Raw genomic sequence first — 11,793 nt, 5'->3', positions numbered from 1 at the left:
TTTCATATTGGCTGAATCTATTATCTATTGCAGGTGCTCCACTGCTCTTGTTAGATTTGTGAAACTCATAAAACTATTTCCAATGACACCTTGGGAGGCCTTCATAGGTCAAATAACCTAGCCCACTAGGAATTTTTAAAACTTTCTTCTATAGAAAAGGCTTTATTTTATCTAGAGTTGGAGAGTTGTACTCCATGGCTCAAGGATTCTTATCACCTTCAGGTTTTGATAATAACAAAGGATACCTTTGTAACTCTTGACTAAATTGATAATTCCATTAATATTGTTTTATGGGAAAACCTTGTATATTTCACTGAACTCTTGAGCACCATCATTTTCCCTTATAGAAAAGCAGACTCCTTCCAATCAACCTGAATCCCTCTATACATGTAGTTTGAAATGACATAATAATCATTTAGTGACCTTACATAAAACATATGACATCAGCAGCAACATCAATTATCATGTATTTCTTTCTCTTGAAAGAATATTACTCTCAAATTAAAACTACACATGAAGAACCAAAGTATTTTACCTGTCCTCTATAGCCAAGACATAACTCAACTCGACTCTGGGCACAACAGTTCCACAAAGACTTATACAAAAATATCAATAAAGACTGATAAAGTATGCCACCTAATGGATGAACTGACATACTGCGCTCATAAAATACACAGATAGGTAAGCATTTGTAATCTCCTTTAGGTTACCAAAAGTCACTACAAAGTAATGAAAGAAACACTGACAAAAAATGGAAATTGGTCAAATCAGGTAAAGTAGAGCCTTCAAGATCAATGACACCTTAATACTCCAGTAGCAATTCTAATACAAGACATTTCAAGGAGACTGAGATAGAGAGTTAACAACGTACTTCAAAAACACACAACACTTTATTGTACAACCTTCCCAACCTACAATGGGAGCTAGAAAACTACAGATGGGAACAGAGAATTACCCTCAAGCCCCTGATACTGACTATATTTCTCACTCCCTTGCTATATAGTTCAATCTTAGAAACTACTCCTTCCATATTACTCAAATTCAATCAGTTAGTGAGTACTTCTAAATTTTTTCATATAAGTTCTCATTTAATTCCTTTAGAACAGTGGTTCTCAACCTTCTGGCCCTTTAAATACAGTTCCTCATGTTGTGACCCAACCATAAAATTATTTTCATTGCTACTTCATAACTGTAATGTTGCTACTGTTTTGAATTGTAATGTAAATATCTGATATGCAGGATGGTCTTAGGCGACCCCTGTGAAAGGGTCGTTTGACCGCCAAAGGGGTCGCGACCCACAGGTTGAGAACCACTGCTTTAGCATTTTATTAGTTTTGCTCCTAATAGCTTACTTCCTCTTGAGACTTTTTGTTCATGTTCAGGGGGGTCATGGGGTTCTTCCAATATCTACAGGGCTTAATTGTGGAAGAATCACTGAATAGGGGACTTGCACACATGTAGAGATGTTTGTCTAGATGAGAAGCTGAAAAGACTCACCTAAGAAGCAAGAAACAAGGAAAAATATCAGTAACATTGGGGGGGAAGGGGCGGGAAACAGGAGTCATTTTTACCATATCATATTCCATTGCATCTATCCTAAGTTAAGAAGATATCCAAAGTGAAGAGGGTAAGTGGAAAGTTCACATTATTGATGACTGTAGAAGTTTCTACTATTAGAGAACAATTCTACCTGCCCTGTGGCTTGGCTCTACCAGAAGTGAGAAGCATAAGAGAGAGGAGAAAGCAAGTTTTAATCAGAGTCCTGAGTTCGTTTCATGGCATTATAGGGGCAGTCATAACTTTCAGTGCTTCAAATACTTCTGATATTTAAGAAAAGATGTGCTCCTCCCTGTTTTACAGACTAATAAAATAATATTGTTGATGAGCTAGAAGATGAACAAGTAAAGCCAAAAACTAAACTTATACTAATAATTTACTCTAGGACACAATGAACTAGAAGGCTTACCTAATGGCACAAAATTCTAATGGTTATTTTTATATGTGACCAACATGTGCTAGGCCTATGGAGACCCACAGGACTTTAATATTCCTAAACTCAAGGAAAGAAAACAATGCTTATCTATGTAATTTTAGCTTACATTTGTATAGCAGATAGTACTTTTCAAAGAGTTTGCATGTCTATTATTCCACAAACACAATTCCCAGTATAATATGAATATACAATACATAAAAGAGCATTTGTCAGATGATCACCTCAAAAAGCAAATAAAAAGGATAGACAGGTTTGACATAGCACTTGTAATGTTGAATAATTGGGGTACATGCAGCACACAATTCTATTAACCCAAAATAGTATTTATCCTTCTGAATCCATGCTATGCCTAAGGAAAAACATAAATATGATAATCATACCACCTTACATTATAAACTGTGAGGCTTACTATTGAAGAGAGACTATGTTTTTTACTCACCTGGAAAATTGGAAAACACTGGAATCCAGAGGCTTAAGTTGAAGAGGAGGTGTTTTGCTTCCTTCTCCAACAGATGGAAACCGGCTAGGGCTATCAATTTCTTCATATCCAATTGTTTGACTATTTAATTCATCCATGTCTTGAATAGTAGGGATCTTCAGTGGATTAGTGAATACCTAGCAAAGAAAAAAATGATGCATAAAAAATCCCAATTTCAAACAAAATACCAAAGGATGAGTCAATCCTTCTGATGCTAGGAAAGAACACTTAGCCAAATAAAAAGAAACTGTTTCCTACAACAGAACAAACAGCACACAGTAATGTACACTAGAACACTGAACCCAGGCATGTTCACTTATAACCTAATCAGCTGGACGCCAACAGACCTCCCCAACTCACTTATTGGCTCTTTGAGTCATCCCACCCACAACATAAACCCAGGCCCCCTAATCAGTGTCTAATTCTGTCTTTTGACCCAGTTTAAAGCTGGATGTTCACTTCTCTGAGATCTGTGATGAGGGTAGGGATGGAAGGGATAAGCATTGCAGCATGTGTTGGTGCTGGTTTTGGAGAAATGCATGCGAGACATTAACATGTATTCATAGTGCACACACACAGAGACATGCATCTGGGATCTGTGGCAGAGCCAGCTTATGAAAATAGTACGAATGATGAAGGTGAAGGAATATAAAGGGGAGGTAAACTGAATGAGGACAGGGCAGTCCCAGGAAATCTCCCAAACTCTACATCAGACTCTTAAGCAGGGCATGAAACTTGAATATTCATATAACTGGGTCTTAGTAGACTGTCAGAAGAAGAATTAGTATTAAATTGCCTCTATCCTCACCAGTCTGACCTACCCTGATTGAGTGGGTGAAAGGTGAATCTAACATGCGACTAGTAGATATCTCTGGGAAAGAGGGTCAAAAGGAAAATCATGCAGAAAGGCAAGATTGGGGGAGGGGAGATAGATGGGTGCTATGGTGGCTGTCAGAAAAGGAGTGTCCCTGAAAGGACGGCCAACCTTATTGCACCCTTCAGCGTCCGGAGCTGGGCAACCATGTCCGAGAGACAGTGCTCCTGAAAATTCAAAACAGCAGAGTCTTTATAAAGCCAGCCAGCCTGAAAGCAGGGATGGGAGAGGGGCACAAAGAATCACCCTTCTTCCCAAAAGGAAGGAGGAAGAATCACCCCTGAATCCTGGAAGAAAAGAGACTGAGGAAAACCAGACACTCTACAGGAGTAGCCTGTATGAGGATGGAACATAACCTGAAAATTCAGTGACACAGAAAATGACCTTCACACTGTCCAGAATCAGTACTGAATTCAAATCTGGAAAATGAATGATTTGGCTCTTCTATTTTCGGTGATCTGAACATCAGTAACAGCAGATTAAAGCAAAATAAAAAGATCCAATGAAAAAAAGACCACCAGAAGAAATAGTTCATTATTTCTATGCAACTTTCAAGACTGCTGCTTCCTTCAACCTATGTCCTCTGTTGGGGAAAATTTTGTTCAGAAAAGGAAGAGGGTGCACTGTCTCTCACCTGGTGGTCCTCATTTTCCAATGGCACCTTCTTCTTCTCAACAGTTTGATCTCTAGAAGAAGATAAAAGTGCTATTTAGTTCACCCATGAAACTTCTTAGTCTAAAATGGATCACCAATTGTATATTTAGGTTTTAATGTTCCTTCCAAATTAGAAATAGGGTGGGCTTCCTTGAGTTTCTAAGGATGCCTTCCTGAACTCTGCTACTGCAGGGAAATTTCAGATGCCCCATTGAAACAGAGAGAGGGGGAGGGAAGGGAGACTAAAGACAACCACTAGTTGAGAAACTCAGGAGACGATTAGAATGAATAAAAAGTGGGAGAACAAAGAGGTGAGGGGGGAAATAATTAAACAATGAAAAGGGGGGAAAAAGGCATCCTTCTTTTCAAAATTCCCCTATTAGGAAGAGTCAGCCTCCTCTACTGTATAATACAGAATACTATCTTAGGTATACTCAACTGTTTCTTAGCTTTGCTCAAATACAGGTCTTCATCCATGAGTTCTTGTTCCTCTGGAACAGAGCATCTCCTGCAGTATAGAGAAGAAATCATCTTTTGGAAACAAAATGTGTCCTTCGCTTTTACCCTTTACTTTCATCACAATTATAACAAGGCAGCTTAACAACCTTCCAACCTTATAAAGCTCAGATTCCACCCACATTGCTAAACCTGTGTGTAGGCTAATGTGTAGCAATTCTTATTTCAAGGCATACAATCATCTAATTATTTTGGTGCATATATCACCTTTCTCCCAATCCATTCAAAGTACTTGACAGCTTCAAAATTCATATTATGGTGGACAGCACAAAACATAATCTCTATGCTTACACAGTGAACCTCAAACACATAAGAGACTTGCTTGAGGTTCCATACAAAGAGAATGTTGCTGAAACCAGAACCTACGTCTGTTGCCTGTCGTTTACTAAGAAATTCCCAAGATGCAATATAGAAGCATGAGAATTCCTAAACTAGGTGATGCCTGAAGAAGAAAATGAAAGGCTATGATAAAAAGCAACAACAAGGAACTAGAATAAAAAAAAAAGAGAACAGAGACTAGCAAAGATAAAAAAGGAAGATTCTATAAATGAAAAGATATACATATATTTGCTATATGTAAAGCACAAGGAAAAGAATTTTAGAGGAGTAAAAACCTGAAGAAAGTACTAGAAAAAGTATTCAGTGGTCAAAAGTAATCCAAGAAACAGATAGAAATTAATAATAATTAGAAACTCTATGCTATATAAGGGGACAAAGTATCCTGGAAAGCTATTTCTCCTGGACTAAGTGTAAACCAATAGGAGATACAGGGTTAAAAAGTGAGACTTCTATGCACTTAGTCCCATATTCTATCATAATCTCAGTTACTCTCCATGAAGAGGTGCTTAGGCACAGCTGGAGATTATGAAGAAATGCTTACTCATTACAGACCTAGACATCATTTATTTGATTTCCTCCATTTTAAACATTTTCTTCTAAAAGGCATACTGTTTCAGCCCTTTTTATTTTATTTTTAGAGCACGTTTATTAAAGCTGGGACTTTGAAATAAGAAGTAACAACAGGAAAGACCTAGGCAGGTCTACTTTGGCTGACTGGAAAGTCAGAGAAAAGGGGACCTTGGAGACAGGTTCAGGGGTTAACCCAGAACGAGCTGCCACTGCCCATTGCTCCTCTGGTTGCAAGTCTCATAGGGACCCTTAGAGTTTAGGAGATGCATGCGTGAGAGGGAATAAAGGTGTAAATGTGCTCTTGGGAGGCATAGCGCCTAGTACTTTTTTTCTATCAGCATTTATCTTGAGGGGGGAAAATTATATCATAGCCTAAATGAAGCAAACTAAGTTATTATTATAAACACTAGAGGCCCGGTGCACAAAAATTTGTGCACTTGGGGGAGGGGGGTCCCTCAGCCCGGCCTGTGCCCTCTTGCAGTCTGGGACCCCTTGGGGGATGTCCACCTGCTGGCTTAGGCCCGCTCCCCGGGGGACCGGGCCTAAGCTGGCAGTCAGACATCCCTCTCCAGGGGGCAGATCCTCTGACTGGCACGTTAGCTTGCTGCTAGGGTCCGGCCTATCGGGACTGGCCGGACATGCCCTGGAGCCCTCCCATGGTCCCTCCCCAGCTGACCAACCTCCTGCGTCCCTTCCTGGCCTCGCTCGTGCACCAGTGGTGTCCCTTGGCCTGGCTTGCACCCTCTTGCAATCCAGGACCCCTCAGGGGATGTCGGAATGCTGGTTTCAGCCCAATCCCCATAGGCCAGGCCGAGAAACCCCATCGGTGCATGAATACGTGCACCGGGCCTCTGATATGCATATAAGATCTTTGGTTAATCTCTTCCCACCCTACTCCCTCTCCCCTGCCCTCTGAGATTCATCAGTATTTTCCATGTTTCCATGCTTGGAGTTGAGTGTATACTCCCTGGTGGTCAGTGCAGGTCATAGCTACTGGTCAAATAGTTGAATGGCCGCTTAGGCTTTTATATATATACTAGAGGCCCGGTGCACGAAATTCGTTCATGGGGACAGGAGGGTTCCCTCAGCCTAGCCTGCACCCTCTCCATTCTGGGACCCCTCAGGGGATGTCTAACTGCTGGTTTAAGGCCTGAGGATCGGGCCTAAACCGGCAGTTGGACATCCCTCTCACAATCCAGGACCGCTGACTCCTAACTGCTCACCTGCCTGCCTGCCTGATCACCCCTAAACACCTCTGACTGCTGGCCTGGTTGCCCCCAACAGCCCCCCTCTGCTGGCCTGATCACCCCTAACTGCCTCTACTGCTGGCCTCATCGCCCCCAACTGCCCCCCCTGCTGGCCTGGTTGCCCCACACAGCATGCTGCTGTTGTTTGGTCGTCCCTCACTAACCCCCCTGCCAGCCTGGTTGCCCCTTACGGCCCCCCCTGCTGGCCTGGTTGCCCCACACAGCATGCTGCTGTTGTTTGGTCGTCCCTCACTAACCCCCCTGCCAGCCTGGTTGCCCCTTACGGCCCCCCCTGCTGGCCTGGTTGCCCCACACAGCATGCTGCTGTTGTTTGGTCGTCCCTCACTAACCCCCCTGCCAGCCTGGTTGCCCCTTACGGCCCCCCCTGCTGGCCTGGTTGCCCCACACAGCATGCTGCTGTTGTTTGGTCGTCCCTCACTAACCCCCCTGCCAGCCTGGTTGCCCCTTACGGCCCCCCCTGCTGGCCTGGTTGCCCCACACAGCATGCTGCTGTTGTTTGGTCGTCCCTCACTAACCCCCCTGCCAGCCTGGTTGCCCCTTACGGCCCCCCCTGCTGGCCTTGTCACCTCACTCAGCCTGTTCGGTCATCCCATCGGTCGTCCGTTCGGTTGTGATGGCCCCTGGCTCTTTATATATATAGATGTGACTACTGAATCAAATAAAAAATATTTGTTAAATTGAAATTAATTCCCATGGAAATACCAGACATTATCTAGATGTTAGATGCTACAAGGAACATACAGTGTATGAAAAAGACAAACATGTAAACAAATAGCACTGCATATACAGTAGGTACTACAACAGATTCAGGTATAGGAGGCATAAGAAGAAAACCATCAACTCGAACCAAAATGTAAAGCCCTTGTTCTTGAATAGCTTACAGTCTCTTGAAGAGCCAAAGTATATACATATGAAAAATATCCCAAAAATACAAAATATGTGAATAAATGTCAAGAATTAAATTTCATAGGAAGTCAAAGTAAAATCGCTGTAAAAAAATGTCAACAGGAAAAGTATCACACAAAATACTTAAGCATCCAAGATGGATATGATTTGGATAGGCAGATGGAATGCATAAAGTCATTGTAAGTAAGTGGAAAGATACTATCAAGTCATGGAGGAGGGAATAAGCATGGCATGTGTGGGGAATACTGAAGCCACAGACCTACCTAAAGCATAGGGTTTGTGTTAAGATACAATGAAAAATAAGGCTGGATAGTTAAGGGGGGACCAGTTGGCACAGAGGCCAGAATACCAGGCTGAAGAATGTGGACTTGAGATAAAAAGTGTTTTAGAATACAGAGACAAATCAGGAGTTATCTCTGGCATAATATTGAGTCCCAAGCTTACCTGTACTTTGGATGGGAATTATAGTAACAAAACCATCTTGCAGGTAATGTAGATGGATCAACCTTGCCAGGAAGCTTCCTCCATTTAAGACACTCATCACACTGTACCCACGTCTGGTCAGGAATCTTCCTAAATGAAGGAGAAGAGAAGTATGACTATGTGTATCTTAGCTCTGTATTGTATCTTACATTAGAAGGCACAACCTAAAAGTGAGACAACATAATTTTATATATGAAATGTGTTATAATTGTTATAGTCTAGTTGTCTAAAATTTAAAAGATAGAGTGTCGGCCTGCGGACTAAAGGTCCCAGGTTCAATTCCAGTCAATACCTGCACTGCAGGCTTGATCCCCAGTGAGGGGCTTGCAGGAGGCAGCCAGTCAATGATTCTCTCTCATCATTGATGTTCCTCTTTTTCTCCCCCTCTCCCTTCCTCTCTGAAATCAATAAAAATATATTTAAAAATAAATAAATGTTTCTCTTGATAATTATAAAATATCAGCCTAAGAAGTTTATATCTTAAATGTCACAGAAAAAATGATAGAACTATGCTAGATATGGATATGAAAAATAGTAACAAATATTAACATGGTGAGCTACCATTATTTATGTAGGTCAAAATTATTTATCCTGGAATCTCTTGCTCTAAGCAAGCAAGAGGATAATTTTCATTCTAAAATTAATGAATAGGAAAACATTTTATATATTACAATATTACCAAGAAATAAAACCCAAATAATAATTTTATTTGGCTTATCCAATTCTGTGACAAGTTTAATATGGGAGAAGGGAGGAGGGAAGAGAGTAACCAAAGAATTTATATGCAGCCCTAACCGGTTTGGCTCAGTGGATGTGGATAGAGCATCAGCCTGCGAACTCAAGGGTCCCAGGTTCGATTCCGGTCAAGGGTATGTACCTTGGTTGCAGGAACATCCCCAGTAGGGAGTGTGCAGGAGGCAGCTGATCGATGTTTCTCTCTCATTGATGTTTCTAACTCTCTATCCCTCTCCCTTCCTCTCTGTAAAAAATCAATAAAATATATTTTTAAAAAATCAAAATCTAAATCATCATTCTCCCCTTTAAAAAAAAGAATTTATATGCATAGTCCATGGACACAGACAATAGTGTGGTAAAGGCCTGGTGTGGGGAGAGAGCCAGGTGGAGGGGGGCAAAGATGAGTGGGAAATGAGGACATCTGTAATACCCTCAACAAGAGATCCTGCACCACTTTTCTCTGAAAGAATTCAGAGCCAAGATCCTTGAGGTGGGGGATGTGATAGGCAATTAGACAGACATGAGCAGAGTAAGGATGATGATCCAGGTAGAGAAGGTCACCAGGGCAGAAAGCCCCAGGTGCCTTGCAAAGGACAATTGTAGGGTCAGATCTTGCCCCCAGGGTGGCCTTTCCTTCCCTAGCATATGCTGGTTGCTGGTCGTAAGGTCTGGACCCCCTGACCTTTTCTCCCTAGAGATAACATCTGGACCTCAGTTGTATTTCATCTCGAGGCCCAGAAAAGCAGCAAAATCAGACCAGTGACACCAAGGCTGATCTCAGGACCAGCTGCATTGAATAATGACCCCCTGTTCTGGCAATCAATCAGTGGAGACCTAGACCCTGAAAGGACATACCTGTAAAGCTGCTGAATATTCCATTAAGATCTTCCCCTGGGACCTCCCCTCAACTCTCCACCCTTAAAACCCTTAGGACAGAGGACCCAGTGGGCCCTTCCTCCTGGGAGCATGCCCATTCCTTTCCCTTTTCCTTTACCTTTTCCTTTCCCTTCCCCCTCCTCCTTCCCATCTCCCCTAGGTGCATTACCATCAGCTTCCTCACTCGCAAGCTCCAAGGGCCCTTCCTTTATCTCTGTAACATGTTTCCTAAGCCCATTTCTTCTAGGAATTACTTTTTCTACCTCTATGATTTTATAAATAAACTAGAGGCCCAGTGCACAACTTTGTGCACCTTGAAAGGAACTGTGGGCTGCAAGGCTGTGGTGGGCACAGGGACGGGTCTTGGCCCATCCTCCGTACCCCCACCTGGCCCCTCCTGCTTTGGTCCCTGGTCCCCTGTCTACTGGCAGCCCCGCTCCTGCTGCCTCCACTCCCATGCACTGAAGGCACCGGACCCGCTTGCACCCGCGAGTGATTGGGGCCAGCATCATCAGTAGGCGTGAGCTGCGGCTGCTGCCCTGATTGCCCCTCAGGAGCCGGGGAAGGTGGAGAAGCCCTCAGGGGCAATCAGGGCCAGCAGCCACCACTCCCACCCACTGATGTCACCAAATGATTGTGACTGGCGCTGGGAGACAGCAGCAGGTGCAAGCGGCGGCTCCAGCACCAGCTGTGGGTGCAAGCGGGGCTGGTGCCAGCAGCAGGTGTGAGTGCCAGGCAAGATGGCAATGCGCAGGAGCAAAGAATTTCCAATAACCACCAGAGGCTTGCCCCAGTGACAGTGACCGGCGCCCCACCTTGGTCTGGCACCCCAGCTCACCTGCTCCACCATTCCGCCGCAGCCAATGCCCGCCATGTTCCACATGCGCTCCCTGGTGGTCAGCACACGTCATAGCGACCAGTTGTTCAGTTGTTCTGCTGTTTGGTCTATTTGCATATTTGCCTTTTATTATATAGGATGTTCTCTTATTTTAAAAAATGCATTTGTGGGAGTCACTGAAGAATCATCATCAAAACCTCTCCATTTCCCTATAAAATCCTTACTCCTATTTTTTTCCTTTCAAAATCGGTCTTTGTTTATACTTTAATCAAAATTTTATTAGGTTGATATTCCCAAAGTTTATCTTAAAAAGTAATATAAATTTAATTAAATTTTATAACTAGAAATGGTGGCTCCAGTCTGACAATTGGGTTAAATTATTAAGATAAATTCTTCCAGAGTTCTACTCTTAATACACATATCCTCTCCCCTGCACCCTCCCACCCCCAGAAAGCATATCCAGTCACCTTCACCATAAAGTGAATCTGTTTCTCTGTGGAAGGAGGTGGTCCATACATAATAGAAATAGCACCTAAGGTATGAAAGGAGTGGGACCAGGAAGGCTGGAGAAAAGACACAAAAAGAGGGTAGAGGGGCACATAGGACCAATTTGAAAAACATGTAATTTAACCTAGGGAGGGTTTTGTGTTACATTTATATTGCTCTTATACTAGACTAGAGACCCAGTGCACAGATTCATGCACATTGAAAGGAAATTAATTAAAAGAAATATTTTAGAGGCTGGGGAGGGACCATGGGAGGGCTTCAGGGCATGTTTGGCCTGTCTCGCCCAGTCCCGATCGGCCGGACCCCAGCAGCAAGCTAACCTACTGGTTGGAGCGTCTGCTCCCTGGTGGTCAGTGCACGTCATAGTGACTGATTGAATGGTGGAATGAACGGTTGGACACTTAGCATATGAGGCTTTTATTATATAGGATATTTCAATAGAGTGATGTGTTTTTTCATGTCTTAGTTCAATATTTTCCTTATCTTTGTAGATAGTGCTTTATTTCTAGTTATAATAATCAGCTCATTATTGAAAAACTAGAAATACAGAAAGATATAAAAAGAAAATAACAGACACTCATAATTCTACCACTCAAATACAATGTACTCTTTGTGTTTAAAGCTCTGTTTAATTCATACAAATTTCTGGATATATAGCTTCCTATCTCCTAGCTCCAGGCTGCTTCAGCCTTGCAACTTCTAAACTCTGAGCTCAGGCCTGACCTCTGGTGTCTATATATTTCCATTCAGCTGCTG

The 11,793-nt window shown here is 42.7% G+C and overlaps 1 protein-coding gene across 2 annotated transcripts in view; it reads right to left on the bottom strand.

Moving 5' to 3' along the window:
* Window positions 1-11,793, bottom strand: part of MORC4 (MORC family CW-type zinc finger 4) — a 65,357-nt gene that overhangs the window by 8,835 nt on the left and 44,729 nt on the right. For both annotated transcript variants that reach the window (XM_006774831.1, XM_015571202.1), the window contains 4 exons: window positions 8,043-8,171; window positions 4,439-4,507; window positions 3,980-4,031; window positions 2,433-2,608 (listed from right to left, as the gene is read on the bottom strand). In XM_006774831.1, the coding sequence (XP_006774894.1) occupies window positions 2,433-2,608; window positions 3,980-4,031; window positions 4,439-4,507; window positions 8,043-8,171 (426 nt within the window). The remainder of the gene's footprint in view (window positions 1-2,432; window positions 2,609-3,979; window positions 4,032-4,438; window positions 4,508-8,042; window positions 8,172-11,793) is intronic.

The sequence above is a fragment of the Myotis davidii genome, unplaced genomic scaffold (genome assembly GCF_000327345.1).
Source record: "Myotis davidii unplaced genomic scaffold, ASM32734v1 scaffold528, whole genome shotgun sequence".
In the NCBI taxonomy this organism is placed as follows: Eukaryota; Metazoa; Chordata; class Mammalia; order Chiroptera; family Vespertilionidae; genus Myotis; species Myotis davidii.
This window is presented reverse-complemented; position numbering and strand designations above follow the sequence as displayed.